This window comes from Coregonus lavaretus (assembly GCF_964263955.1).
Source record: "Coregonus lavaretus genome assembly, chromosome: 14".
Taxonomy (NCBI): domain Eukaryota; kingdom Metazoa; phylum Chordata; class Actinopteri; order Salmoniformes; family Salmonidae; genus Coregonus; species Coregonus lavaretus.
In genome coordinates, this window is record NC_140001.1 from 30,721,513 (window position 1) to 30,736,639 (window position 15,127).

The following is a 15,127-nucleotide window of genomic DNA, read 5'->3' on the forward strand; positions in this document are numbered from 1 at the left end:
ATCCCATGATTTATGTAAATAGACGTGAACCTACTAATGAATGTCAACGGTGATCTGCATAGATACAAATCAACAAACGATTGAAAAATAACCTCAGGAAGTGAATAATACAAATATGCCAACTTGCATAGGCCAGGCGTTAAAACTCGCGCTAATTTTGAGCACCTCATCCCTAAGAGATGTTCTTTTATCAGACAAACGGTGCCATGTCACTAATAACATTTATGTCCATGCCTACCTCTGAGCTCCGTAAGGATGTCAATCTTCTGATCCAGGATCTGCTCCAGCTGAGTGGCGTACGAGTCCACATCATAGTCCACCTCCTCAGTCATCTCCAGCAGAACCTTCTCATCCTCCAGCCACCGGATAGACTCCTGCTCACAACACACACATTAACATCTCACTTAGTCATCTCCCCACTGAAACAAATTATTCAAATCAATTATTTTGCTCCAATCGAGTCAGCATCACATTAGCTTGAAGAACTGGATGATTTAGAGAATTTCATGGATAGTGTCTCCACACTTCACAGGACATCAAGCTTGCAGATTCATTCATCTCAATAGTTGGAACCTCCTAACTAACTATATGTGAAAGGATCTAAGAGGAGCCATCTGTTAATGGAGTCTGACCTGGAAGACAGCTCTGTGGTCCTCCAGCACCTGTTCCTCCATCTCCACCATCTGAGAGACAGCCTCATGGAAGGTTAAGAGCTGGGGGGACACCTCCTCCTCCTGGGGAGACAGAACAGACACACACACTTCAACCAGCAACACCAGACCCAACACCTCTATTGGGGAAATGGCCTCAAACGCATGGATGCAAACACGTGTGCATGCACACAGTAAGAAAACCATCTAGGATAAAAGCTGTGCATGAGCATAGAAGTGCATTAAGAGTGTTGCTTACGTTCTGCTCACAGAGCAGTTTGAGGTCGTCTCTCTGGGGGGAGCTGCCCAGGTGGTCCCAGTCATCATCCAGCTGGTCCACCACATGGATGTTGGGCCGGACCCCCTCTATCACCTGGTTAGGGTCCACCGTCAGCTCCTTCACTCTGTGGGTCAATCAACACCTTCGGTCAGCTAACACATTGCTGCTCTGCCCAGTTAAGTACACTACACTTAACTTGATGGGCTTATTCACTAGGGCCCAACATTCAGGATGTTGCAGATAGAAATCCATTACTTTGATATGACTGTGACTAAGTATATTAAGTCATGTAACTTCTATGCAATACATTGCTGACTGAATGTTTTGGCCCATTGAATAGATGCCTAGACACCATCACGACACCATGCACAACCAATGGGGTTCCATCTGTGTCTTATTGATGGCCTTTTGGCTCTAGCCAGCGGCAAACTTATTGAAAGACACTCCATTTTAGTTTACAGTGAAATGGTCCCTTTTAAATTTCAATTAATTTTATTTCCTTGATGAAACCGAATTAAGTAATATGAGATGAATAGCTAAGATTCGGAGTGCTAGTTTAGTTGTTCCCCACTAAAGTAACTAACTGTTAATGCTATAGAAATGACTGTAGAAGCTATCTGTTTTCAACGGGGCCCTTGCATGTTAGCCATGTTTCGCACGAGAATGAGTGACAAGGAGTTGGCATGATAGCACAAACATTCTGGTACTCAGGCTACTTGAATGTGGAGTACAATAAGTGCTGTGGACAGTCCATATGGACAGGCCTGTTTATACTGCTAGCATCTGGGTGTGTATTTAATGAGGTGTGACTGAGCTGATAAGGTCCAGTAGAGTAAAATGACCTTATTGACCCGTGTCTGACCCACTGACTGACTGGGTGGTGACAGGGATTACTACTGTAGCAGTGGGAGGTGGAACAAACACAGGCTGGTCTCACTGCATCTTTGGCAATAATTGTATGTACTTAGCCAAGGTATTATCCTCTAACTAGCACAGTATAAACTGACCAGTCAAATATTAGGTGTTAACCCATAAGAGTCTAAGGCCTGTCTAAGCCGGGGGAAGGGGGGGGTACTACTAAGCTAAACTCAGCAAAAAAAGAAACATCCTCTCACTGTCAACTGCGTTTCTTTTCAGCAAACTTAACATGTGTAAATATCTGTATGAACGTAACAAGATTCAACAACTGAGACAAACTGAACAAGTTCCAAGACATGTGACTAACAGAAATTGAATAATGTGTCCCTGAACAAAGGAAGTGTCAAAATCAAAAGTAACAGTCATTATCTGGTGTGGCCACCAGCTGCATTAAGTACTGCAGTGCATCTCCTCCTCATGGACTGCACCAGATTTGCCTGTTCTTGCTGTGAGATGTTACCCCACTCTTCCACCAAGACACCTGCAAGTTCCCGGACATTTCTGGGGGGAATGGCCCTAGCCCTCACCCTCCGATCCAACAGGTCCCAGATGTGCTCAATGGGATTGAGATCCGGGCTCTTCGCTGGCCATGGCAGAACACTGACATTCCTGTCTTGCAGGAAATCACGCACAGAACGAGTAGTATGGCTGGTGGCATTGTCATGCTGGAGGGTCATGTCAGGATGAGCCTGCAGGAAGGGTACCACATGAGGGAGGAGGATGTCTTCCCTGTAGCGCACAGCGTTGAGATTGCCTGCAATGACAACGAGCTCAGTTCAATGATGCTGTGACACCGCCCCAGACCATGATGGACCCTCCACCTCGATCCCGCTCCAGAGTACAGGCCTCGGTGTAACGCTCATTCCTTCGACGATAAACGCGAATCCGACCATCACCCCTGGTGAGACAAAACCACGACTCATCAGTGAAGAGCACTTTTTGCCAGTCCTGTCTGGTCCAGCGATGGTGGGTTTGTGCCCATAGGCGACGTTGTTGCCGGTGATGTCTGATGAGGACCTGCCTTACAACAGGCCTACAAGCCCTCAGTCCAGCCTTTCTCAGCTTATTGCGGACAGTCTGAGCACTGATGGAGGGATTGTGCGTTCCTGGTGTAACTCTGGCAGTTGTTGTTGCCATCCTGTACCTGTCCCGCAGGTGTGATGTTCGGATGTACCGATCCTGTGCAGGTGTTGTTACACGTGGTCTGCCACTGAGAGGTTGATCAGCTGTCCGTCCTGTCTCCCTGTAGCGCTGTCTTAGGCGTCTCACAGTATGGACACTGCAATTTATTGCCCTGGCCACATCTGCAGTCCTCATGCCTCCTTGCAGCATGCCTAAGGCATGTTCACACAGATGAGCAGGGACCCTGGGCATCTTTCTTTTGGTGTTTTTCAGAGTCAGTAGAAAGGCCTCTTTAGTGTCCTAAGTTTTCATAACTGTGACCTTCATTGCCTACCGTCTGTAAGCTGTTAGTGTCTTAACGACCGTTCCACAGGTGCATGTTCATTAATTGTTTATGGTTCATTGAACAAGCATGGGAAACAGTGTTTAAACCCTTTACAATGAAGATATGTGAAGTTATTTGGATTTTTACAAATAATCTTTTAAAGACAGGGTCCTGAAAAAGGGACGTTTCTTTTTTTGCTGAGTTGGAATTGTTTTAAGGTCATACCAAGGATCACTTTGCTATTTGAATTTTAAGACGCACACCTGTTATCGTCCATGAGAGGGTATTAGAAGAACAGCGTTCACAGTTAACACAACCTCAGCACCGCAAAAGATGAAAGGAGAAGCGCATGCCAAGGATGAAGAAAAGGATGACATGGAGATTAAATAAAAGGGAAAGGAAATGAAGAAGACGTGTGAATAAGTCCTCCACAGAGACTGGTGAGAACGATGGAACAAAGAAGAAGTGTGTTTTGGGTGTATTTTACAACTAAATGTATGCATACAGGAAATGCATGTAGGTAAGTGTTTGTGTAGGCAACAGAAAAGGTACGTGTGTAGTGTGTGTGTGCACGCAATGGGAAAGTGCTTGACCTGCTGGGAGAGGTAGCAAAGTCATCGTACTCATAGGTGGGCGAGAGCTCCGAGAGCTCCGAGCGACTTCCACCGCCCTGGGAGAAGGGGATATCTGAGGGACTGATCCCAAACTCCTTTACTCTGCACAGAACAGCACCAGGCCCAGAGCAGGAAGAGGGGGGGAGAGAGGAACAGGAAAGACGAGAGACGAGGGTCAGGACACAGAGCTACAGGCAAAGAGTAATTTTCCTTTCACCATCATCTGCCTGCCACAGTGGCACTCTTTCACATATGTAGCCTACATCTGATCAAACTGCTGCAGGCAGATACACCCAATTCTGCCTATTGAGGCGCAGAAGTATTGTCTACCCATAGCTAAGCTCAACAATGCTGTGTACAAGAGCACAGTGAAGACCTCAAGGTCATTACCACACCTTGTGTGTGATCAGTTACCATAGAAACCTAAAGGGAGAGTGGTCAAAGAAGAGGTTCCTATATTCCTTTTTCCAGACTAGAGTTCTCTGCTGATCACAGCTGGAAAGGTCAGGTGTAGGAGACAGATTCCCATGGCCAGCTGTAACGTGTGTGCCCACCTGTTAGCGTAGCGTAGCGTGTTGAGGGTGTTCTCACAGGACGTCATACCAGGAGAGATAGTTGCTATCTGGATGGGACAGAGGTGAGGAGAAACTCAGTGGAGGTAAGGGAAGGACAGTACAAAGACCAAGTAAGGTGGCCTGTCTTTTGCAGAAAGAGTGTTTACTTTCAAAGTGAGGAGAATATACACCCTGTATATCGACCTCTACATGGTCGGTATAGTCATAGGCCAAGGAATCTTTAAAATAATTGATTTTAATAAAAATTATTAATGAAATCAGAGATGACTGAGCCCAATGCCAGTGAGGAGAATGAACTCACCAATTACCAAATCCAATAACTAATGATGAACTCACCATGCATGTGCGGGAGTTCTCCCCTATAAAGGAGTCTCGGAGGACCTGGGTGAGCTTGCTGGCCCTGAACGGAGTGTGAGGTTTGTTCCGCCCCAGCGCCCTGATGCACTCCTGGGAAAGTTAAAGAGAGATATAATGAGCTACAGTCGGTCTACTGCAAGGCCTGACATATATATATATATATATATACATATATATATACACACATATATATATATATACACATATATATATATATATATATATATATATATATATATATATATATATATATATATATATATATATATATATATATATATATATATATACACATATATATATACATACACATATATATATACATACATACATATATATACATACACATATATATATACATACACATATATATATATATATATATATATATATATACATACACACATATATATATATATATATACATACACACATATATATATATATATATATATATATATATATATATATACATACACACACATACTGAGAGAGGGGACAGGAAAAATTCAGTTGACCATTTCTATAACATTAAGTTACTTCCAACTAGGACTGCTAGTTCTGTTCAGCTGAATCAAAAAACATCTCAGACAGCACACGATGGAGCTGTATTCACAGAGACATCCAGATGGTTACAACCAATATTATAAGTTATTTCTCGTGTGTTGGCTGCTATCCTACTCAAACTAAAATCAAGTGGGATGGAACAAAATGGAGATGGTGACCAAATCCAAATGTTGACCAATACTAGTTATTTCTCCCTCGCCCATAGAAATAAACCTCACTTTCATTTGCATGTTTTAAGCAGCGTTATGCTGCTGTTGTTGCCAATTAGCGGAGAAGGACTCATCAGGACGACTGACTGAACCGAATCCATTCGTCTCCACACTTGACTCTGTTTATTAGGTACACCACCCTGTTCACGAAAATGGTTAGCTCCTACAGACAGTGAGTCACGTGGCCGTGGCTTGCTATAGAAAGCAGGCAGACAGGCATTGAGGCATTCAGTTACTGTTTGATTGAACGAGTGACCTAAGCGACTTTGAGCATGTATGATCGTCAGTGCCAGGCACGCCAGTTCCAGTATCTCAGAAAGGCCTCCTGGGCTTTTCACGCACGAAAGTGTCTAGGGTTTACAGAGAATGGTGCGACAAACCAAAAACATCCAGTCAGCGGCAGTTCCGTGGACGAAAACTGTTCATTGATGAGAGGTCGAAGGAGAATGGCAAGAATCGTGCAAGCTAACAGGCAGGCCACAAACGGCACAGTGCAACAGTGGTGTGCAGAACGGCATCTCGGAATGCACAACTCGTCAGTCCTTGTCACGGATGGGCTATTGCAGCAGATGACAAAACCGGGTTCCACTCCTATCAGCTAAAAACAAGAAGATCAAACACTGGACAATTGAGTGGAAAAACATTATCTGGTCTGACAAATCCCGGTTCCTGTTGCATCATGTAATGGTGCAGGGAATGTTTTCCTGGCACATGTTTGGTCCCTTGATACCAATTGAGCAACATTTCTATGCCCCGAAGAATTCAGGCTGTTCTGGAGGCAAAGGGGGGTCCAAGCCGTTACTAGATGGTGTACCTAATAAACTGGGGAATTTGGGCTCTCCCTGTCAGAATCCTCTGCAGCTCCCGCTGACCTCTCCCTTCTGACCTTTAGTGCCAGCAGGCTCTTGTTGATCTCGGCTCCCTCCAGGCGTGTCTGGCGGTCAGCGCTGGACGTGTCGGCACCCCTTTCATTCCCCGCCAGGTCGATCAGGGAGAACTTGCCGTGCATCTTCCCCTTCCTCCTTAGAATGATCTGGAACACTGCATGGCTACGGGACGAGTGGGCATTGGCCGAGGTCTGACCTGACGTTCTGAGAGAGAGAGACAGAAAGTGAGGGACAGAGAGGGACAGAAACAGACAGAGGGACACAAAGAGACAGAGATCGAGGGACACAAAGGGACCGAGATATAGAGGGACCAAGATATATATAGAGAGAGAGGGACAGGGAGAGAGGGACAGAGAGAGAGACAGAGAGGGAGAGAGAGAGAGAGAGATAGAGGGACCGAGATATAGAGAGAGAGAGAGGGACAGAGAGAGAGGGACAGACCGAGAGAGAGAGAGAGGGACAGACCGAGAGAGAGAGAGAGGGACAGACCGAGAGAGAGAGAGAGGGACAGACCGAGAGAGAGAGAGAGGGACAGACCGAGAGAGAGAGAGAGGGACAGACCGAGAGAGAGAGAGAGGGACAGACCGAGAGAGAGAGAGTGGGACAGACCGAGAGAGAGAGAGAGAGGGACAGACCGAGAGAGAGAGACAGGGACAGACCGAGAGAGAGAGAGAGGGACAGACCGAGAGAGAGAGAGAGAGAGACAGACCGAGAGAGAGAGAGAGAGAGAGAGAGACAGAGAGAGAGAGAGAGACAGAGAGAGAGAGAGAGAGAGAGAGAGAGAGAGAGAGACAGAGAGAGAGAGACAGACAGACAGACAGACAGACAGAGAGAGAGAGACAGACAGACAGAGAGAGAGGGACAGACAGACAGAGAGAGAGGGACAGACAGACAGAGAGAGAGGGACAGACAGACAGAGAGAGAGGGACAGACAGACGGAGAGAGAGGGACAGACAGACGGAGAGAGAGGGACAGACAGACGGAGAGAGAGGGACAGACAGACGGAGAGGGACAGACAGAGAGAGAGAGAGGGGGGGGGACAGCGAGAGAGAGCGGGAGAGAGAGGGACAGCAAGAGAGAGGAACAGAGAGAGAGAGAGAGAGGGACAGAGAGAGAGAGGGACAGAGAGAGAGGGACAGACAGAGAGAGAGAGAGAGGGAGACAGAGAGAGAGGAACAGAGAGAGAGAGAGAGAGAGAGAGAGAGAGAGAGAGGGACAGAGAGAGAGAGAGGGACAGACAGAGAGGGACAGAGAGAGAGAGAGAGAGAGGGACAGAGAGAGAGAGACAGAGAGAGAGAGAGAGAGAGAGACAGACAGAGAGAGACAGACAGAGAGAAAGGGACAGACAGACAGAGAGAGAGGGACAGACAGAGAGAGAGGGACAGACAGAGAGAGAGGGACAGACAGACAGAGAGAGAGGGACAGACAGACAGAGAGAGAGGGACAGACAGACCGAGAGAGAGAGGGACAGACAGACAGAGAGAGAGGGACAGACAGACAGAGAGAGAGGGACAGACAGACAGAGAGAGAGGGACAGACAGACGGAGAGAGAGGGACAGACAGACGGAGAGAGAGGGACAGACAGACGGAGAGAGAGGGACAGACAGAGAGAGAGAGAGAGAGAGAGAGGGGGGGGGACAGAGAGAGAGAGCGGGAGAGAGAGGGACAGCAAGAGAGGAACAGAGAGAGAGAGAGAGAGAGGGACAGAGAGAGAGAGGGACAGAGAGAGAGGGACAGACAGAGAGAGAGGGACAGAGAGAGAGGAACAGAGAGAGAGAGAGAGAGAGAGAGAGAGAGAGAGAGAGAGAGAGAGAGAGAGAGAGAGAGAGAGAGAGAGAGAGAGAGAGAGAGAGAGGGGGACAGAGAGAGAGAGAGGGACAGACAGAGAGAGAGGGACAGACAGAGAGAGAGGGACAGACAGAGAGGGACAGACAGAGGGACAGAGAGAGAGAGAGAGGGACATAGAGAGAGAGAGGGACAGAGAGAGAGAGGGAGGGACAGACCGAGAGAGAGAGGGAGGGACAGAGAGAGAGGGAGGGACAGAGAGAGATTAAATATAAAGCACATTAACATTTTAAAGATCAATGTTAATGTCATTACTTAGGGCAACTCTGGGATGTTGCTGCAAATACCTGCAGCTGTTGCCCACTTCTATGAGTTTGAGGACTTCCTCTGTGCATTTGACATCTCTCTCATGCAGCCCCACCACCTGCACCTGCTGCTTCCCATCTTCCAACACCCGGAGCTTAGCCTTACCATTCAGCAGGTCAAACACCTATAGGACCGGACCACAACACAACAGACTTAACATCTTCCAATACCCTCAGCTTGGCTTTATGGTTCAACAGGTCAAACACCTATAAGACCTGCACAACACAACCCCACATTTTCAGGTAAACAGACCACAACCATCCTCCAGCACCTGCAACCACGCACATTTAACACAACGACAAGATCAAATAACTACACAACACCACACAGTCAGGTCAAACGCCTATAAGACCACAACACAACCACACACTCCACTTAAACACAAAACAACAGTCTGTCAATCTGTCGACATAACCACCCACTGGAGCAATACATACACCTTCCCCTTACAGTCCGGGTCAAACATCTACAACCACAAGTTGATGCTAAATAAACAAGAGTCATTAATCACTTGCCTTTCCACTGTAGATTTCAAAGAAGGTTGCGTACACCTGAAGATCTAACTTCTTGTAGCAGGGTTTCTTCAACATGACAAATACATCCCGAGCTGCATGAGGACAAAGAGGAAAGAGAAAGAGTTTTACAATTGTAATAGGATCTGAGCAGTACACCACCAAAAATAATAATAATACACTAAGAATCACTTACCTGCTAATGCATAAATTCCTTTAGAACAATCCTGGTTCTTTCCAGAAAAATCTCCACCCATAGTCTGAAAAACAAAGACCTCAATATTCACAGTTCTGCTTGTGGGGTGAAAGATGAATAAAATAATGTCTAGGGATTTAAGAAATGGAAATGCAACAATGCCTGTACACATTGAACTTGGATGTCGCTGATGTAGGTTATTGTTAATTGAGTGTTGAAATAACTGGCATGAATCAGCAGCCAACGATGAGGAGGCTGGTGTGTGTGTGTGTGTGTGTGTGTGTGTGTGTGTCTGGCTCACATGTGTTTTGCCACTACCAGTCTGTCCATAGGCGAAGCACGTGGCCATGCCCCTCTCAAAGATAGTTTCCACCAGGGGCCTGGCAGTAAACCTGTAAGGGAAACACACGCATCCAATCATCAGTGTGTGTGGGTACACACTATCTAGCAAAAACACACACTTGAACCCTAACAAACACAAACCATCAAAATACTTTCTATACACACACAGACTAATCCAATGCAAGCATTCCTCCTGGACTGAATTACAGTAAAAACATACATTACCACACGTCAAACAAAACAGTTGTTTTACTGCAACAACAGCCTGCTCTCTGTCTGACCTGTAAACCATTTCATTAGTGGTGCTGTCGTCGAAGGCGTAGTCAAAGCGGAAGGTCTGGTTCTCCAGGTAGCGTGTCAGGTCCACCTTCTGCTTGGGCTCATGGACCATCACCACATCCTTACTGGGGATGGTGATCACATCCAGGTCCCTTATAGTCAACTCTGGAACACACACACACAGCCATGTTAACGAAAGGATACAAAGAAGACGGTTTCCCTGAGCGCCGGCCATAAGGAAATACCGGAATATGACAGATTCTGACCTTCCAAAGGCTCATTGTAGGGAAACTCATGATCCGTTCCTCATCTATGATTGAAGGCTCTGTTTGATGTGAAGGTAGTCCTCCTTACCTTTCTTGTTGAGTGGACGTTTCCTCACACAAACACATATTCTGTGCTCTTCAATCTGACAAAATAAAAACACAAATTGATCAGGCAGTTGTGGGTTATCCTCTATTGGGACAGAGAGAGAGCAGAGTTGTCTGTACCCACCAGGTCTGCGGTGGACAGCGGCCGGTAGTCCAGACTGGCACGGAAGTCTCTGATCATATACAGGATCTCATAGTTCGGGATGGTGGTGTCCACCTCCTGAGATAGCATACATTGAACAGTGTCATAACTGTTTCTTTCATTCATTTTGCAAGTAATCACTAAAGACAATGTGTTCAACGACTAACACGTCTATAAGGGAGGTTAAATAAGTGAGCCAATTCTCTCACTTTATCCTCATAAAAAAACAACACAGATATTAGAGAAGAGATGGAGGGAGGGGGGTCAGAGGATGGAAGGAGGAGGAGTCCCCCTGTACCTGTGCTTTCTTCTCTCTCAGCTCCTGTTGCTGTATCCGTCGTCTCTCCCGCTTCTCCTGCAGTTTCTCCACTTCCTTCACACAGTTGGACTTCCTCCTCGCTGCCAGAGGAAAACGCATGCAAAGGAACAGGAAAGACCGTCACAAATGCTGCCTTTCACAGAACATCCTCACACTCAGCCTATCTAAAAGGGATATCTTCCTCTCTCCATCTGCTGGTGTTTCCCTCCTCTACTCTAGGGCTGTTCAGACAGAGTGGTGTCTGGCTGGGGGACTGGGCCTAGCTAGCACCCAGGGGGAAAGCAGCTCTACACACACCGCCTCCAGCTCTCATCCACTCTGCATCTCTAAAGGGCTTTATGTCTGATCCTGCTGCTCCCTGCTAACCATTCATATTACTATACTATTACACTACTACAGGGCTCTTCTTGACTGACCAACAACAGTCAGATGCTGCTTCCTAACTAGGGAAAGCAGAGACATGAGTACATAGGGGACTTTCAGTCTAGGTTCCTCAAAAGTTACATAAATCCTCCCTCACATTAGTTTTTGACTCTTTAAAACACACAGAAATACCCAATACAATTATTACAATTTAGAAACCCAATTCATAATTTGAACACCCATATCCGATTAAGAAAAGAGGACAGTATAAAATGAGGGTCAGTAGCCCCTTCTGATTCCACCAGACCCAAAGATATCCAGCTGAGCACCACAGCAACCCTTCCTCCAGCATACAGGCCACCGAACGCCTGCAGGCTTGTCATTCAAAGCAGAGAGCAGGGATTAATAATCTGCAGTAATCTGGGGGAGCAGGGCCAGGTCAGAGCCAGGCTAGGCCGGCGGGAACGGGAGTGAGAGAACGTTACGAGGAAGTCTCCGTCGGATTCCATTGGCGGTGGCAGATAACCGCTCAAAGGGGGAGTGGAAGGGAATTCAAAATACTATTGTTTCTGCTAGGACCTACTGAGGGAAAACTGCAGCACCACAGGCTACTGTGTGTGTATGTATGTATATTCATACCCCTTTACTTTTCCCACATTTGTTGTGTTACAGCCTGGAAAATAATAATTGGGGATTGGAATGTGTCAATGGCACACACAATACCCCATAATGTCAAAGTGGAATTATATATACACTACCATTCAAAAGTTTGGGGTCACATAGAAATGTCCTTGTTTTCGAAAGAAAAGCAATTTTTTTGTCCATTAAAATAACATCAAATTGATCAGAAATACAGTGTAGACATTGTTAATGTTGTAAATGGCTATTGTAGCTGGAAACGGCTGATTTTTTATGGAATATCTACATTGACGTACAGAGGCCCATTATCAGCAACCATCAGTCCTGTATTCCAATGGCACGTTGTGTTTGCTAATCCAAGTTTATCATTTAAAAAGGCTAATTGATCATTAGAAAACCATTTTTGCAATGATGTTAGCACAGCTGAAAACTGTTGTGCTGAATAAAGAAGCAATAAAACTGGCCTTCTTGAGACTAGTTGAGTATCTGGAGCATCAGCAATTGTGGGTTCGATTACAGGATCAAAATGGCCAGAAACAAATAACTTTCTTCTGAAACCCGTCAGTCTATTCTTGTTCTGAGAAATGAAGGCTATTCCATATGAGAAATTGCCAAGAAACTGAAGATCTCGTACAACGCTGTGTACTACTCCCTTCACAGAACAGCGCAAACTGGCTCTAACCAGAATAGAAAGAGTGGGAGGCCCCAGTGCACAACTGAGCAAGAGGACAAATACATTAGTGTCTAGTTTGAGAAACAGACGCCTGACAGGTCCTCAACTGGCAGCTTCATTAAATAGTACCCGCAAAACACCAGTCTCAACGTCAACAGTGAAGAGGCGACTTCGGGATGCTGACCTAGGCAGAGTTTATATTTAATACATTTTAAATTCAGGCTATAACAACAAAATTAGAAATAAATACTTTCTGAAGGCACTGTATGCATGCATGCGCGTGTGAGGGAGACTCAGTGGATTTAAAAGGGGAACAGCAGCGCTATGCTCTGTTTTTTTTCCTGCTGTAAATTCCTGGCTGGATTGCATTTATTCTTTCCTATCCCTGCTTTGAATATAGCCTTTTAGGTGAGTAATAATCACAAACTACAGGTTCTTCAGAGGAAAGCAGCAGGGTTCCACAACAACATAAACCATTGGGGTTGGGAGAGTTGATACATACAAAGCTGTCCAAACTCCTTTCTTGTTAGCTGATGCATTGACGCTTCTGTGATACACATATGATCGACAAAAACATAGAAAATAAGGAACATCAAGACTTTGTCAAATTCTGTTTAGGAGGGTGAAAATGACAGAACATTCCGTTTTTGCAATGACTAAATAACTCAAAATGTAAATCCCCCATTAATGGATGTAGGTAGTTCCTACCATTGGCTAACTGTTGGGCTGTCTGTGCGGGCTGGGCTGGCTGCTGGACGGGGGGAGGGGGAGCAGGATCTGGCTGCTGGGGCTGAGCTGGTCTGGCCCTGGTCGACACCACTGTGGAACCCAGCACAACAACACATTACAGGTCAGAGGTTAGAGAGTTATATTGTACACATCACAAACATTGCAAATCAAGAGGGCCTGTTTAAATTGAATTAAGCAACATGGCACCCAAGACAAATGAAAGGAACTGTTAATGGTCAGAAATATGTATACACACATTTACATTTAAGTCATTTAGCAGACGCTCTTATCCAGAGCGACTTACAAATTGGTGCATTCAACTTAGGATAGCCAGTGGGACAACCACCTTTTTCTTTTTATGGGGGGGTGGGGGAGGGGGGGTAGAAGGATTACTGTTATACTATTACAGGTATTCCTTAAAGAGGTACAGGTACATACACACACCTCTGTTATCCCTGGACGGAGTGTCATTCTTAGCGGGTGCTATTGTTCGTCGGTTCTGCAAAATAGCACAAAAGATGGAAGTAAGATAAATGCAATCCAAGATGGCATAGCAGTGCGGTCGTGTTTTCTGTAGTGTCCTCATGTAAATAGCCTGTTTTTAATTTTTTTGTATTTTTCGTATATATTTCTCAATCTCACTTTCCATCCTTTAACTAAATATACTTTCCTGCAACCCGCCTCACCCAATGTGGAACGGATTCTATTATTTCTTCATACATTTTTATCCATGTATTGCTATTAGCCACCATTAGCGGTCTTCACCATTGTCCGTGGCCTCCACTATCCACCAGCCAGCTCTATCCCTGGACAATTATCGGCCAGTCTACACATCGCGCTATCAAGACAGAGCATATCGTATTTTCTGCCAGAATCACTGAATCACTGGACCTTAACACCGGATCATCGCAACTAGCTAGCTACAACCAAATGGCTGTTGTCGTTGTTGGCTAATCACCACTGTCCTGAAGCTAACCCCAGTTAGCCTTGAGCCAGCCTCGAGCCAGGCCCATCTCCCTCTCTGTCAACCGGACGGGACCTCCTAGTGTTGACACGGAGCCCCGCCGATCCATCACGACTGGTCTGCCGACTTAATCGTCTGATGTGGTTTCAACAGGCTTCCCGTTGTGACGACCACGAAGATACATCTGCTAGCCCCGGCCCGCTAGCACACGTAATCAACAGCCGTGCCTCCTGCTCGCCTGTAGCGGACTTACTTATTGCTGTTCACTGGACCTTATGATCACTCAGCTACACAGCTGATGCCTGCTGGACTGTTCCTTTATACGGTACCCCTTCCTGTTTATCTGTTTAGCCTCAGCCCAAACTTTCATCGCCATTACCAGCTGTTGTCTTAGCTCTCTCGAATAACACCTGTGCCTGCTTTATGCCTCTCTCCCATGTCAATATGCCTTGCCTATTGCTATTTCGGTTAGTTCTAACTACTTTTTCAATGTAGAGCCCCCAGTCCTGCTCAACCTGTCTCAGATAGCTAATTTGTCCCACCACCCACACACGCGGAGACCGACTCGATCGGTGCCTCCAGTGATGCTATCTCTTTCATCTTTACCCAACGCTTAGGTTTACCTCCACTGTACTCATAGCCTTCCATATCCTTGTCTGTACATAATGCCCTGAATCTATTCTACAACGCCCGGAAATCTGCCCCTTTAAAATCTGCGGCCTTTAGCCGTATCCTTATGCTACTCCTCCTCTGTTCCTCTGGTGATGTAGAGGTTAACCCAGGCCCTACAGCCCCCAGTATCACTCTTGCTCCCCAGGCGCTATCATTTGTTGACTTCTGTAACCACAAAAGCCTTGGTTTCTTGCATGTTAACATCAGAAGCCTCCTCCCTAAGTTTGAGTTATTCACTGCGTTAGCACACTCCGCCAACCCTGATGTTCTA

General features: G+C 46.0%; 1 protein-coding gene across 2 annotated transcripts in view; it reads right to left on the reverse strand.

Moving 5' to 3' along the window:
- LOC311141410 (kinesin-like protein KIF2A) overlaps window positions 1-15,127 on the reverse strand; it is a 36,221-nt gene that overhangs the window by 2,197 nt on the left and 18,897 nt on the right. Inside the window, exons 4-20 of one of the 2 annotated variants that reach the window (XM_084176727.1) lie at window positions 13,665-13,719; window positions 13,200-13,310; window positions 12,994-13,038; window positions 10,796-10,896; window positions 10,480-10,575; window positions 10,339-10,393; window positions 9,987-10,149; window positions 9,665-9,755; window positions 9,364-9,427; window positions 9,171-9,262; window positions 8,637-8,779; window positions 6,504-6,708; window positions 4,821-4,931; window positions 4,464-4,531; window positions 910-1,054; window positions 633-734; window positions 239-374 (exon numbers count right to left, since the gene is read on the reverse strand). In XM_084176727.1, the coding sequence (XP_084032853.1) occupies window positions 239-374; window positions 633-734; window positions 910-1,054; window positions 4,464-4,531; window positions 4,821-4,931; window positions 6,504-6,708; window positions 8,637-8,779; window positions 9,171-9,262; window positions 9,364-9,427; window positions 9,665-9,755; window positions 9,987-10,149; window positions 10,339-10,393; window positions 10,480-10,575; window positions 10,796-10,896; window positions 12,994-13,038; window positions 13,200-13,310; window positions 13,665-13,719 (1,783 nt within the window). The remainder of the gene's footprint in view (window positions 1-238; window positions 375-632; window positions 735-909; window positions 1,055-4,463; window positions 4,532-4,820; window positions 4,932-6,503; window positions 6,709-8,636; window positions 8,780-9,170; window positions 9,263-9,363; window positions 9,428-9,664; window positions 9,756-9,986; window positions 10,150-10,338; window positions 10,394-10,479; window positions 10,576-10,795; window positions 10,897-12,993; window positions 13,039-13,199; window positions 13,311-13,664; window positions 13,720-15,127) is intronic. The other variant, XM_084176726.1, reaches the window with a different exon arrangement.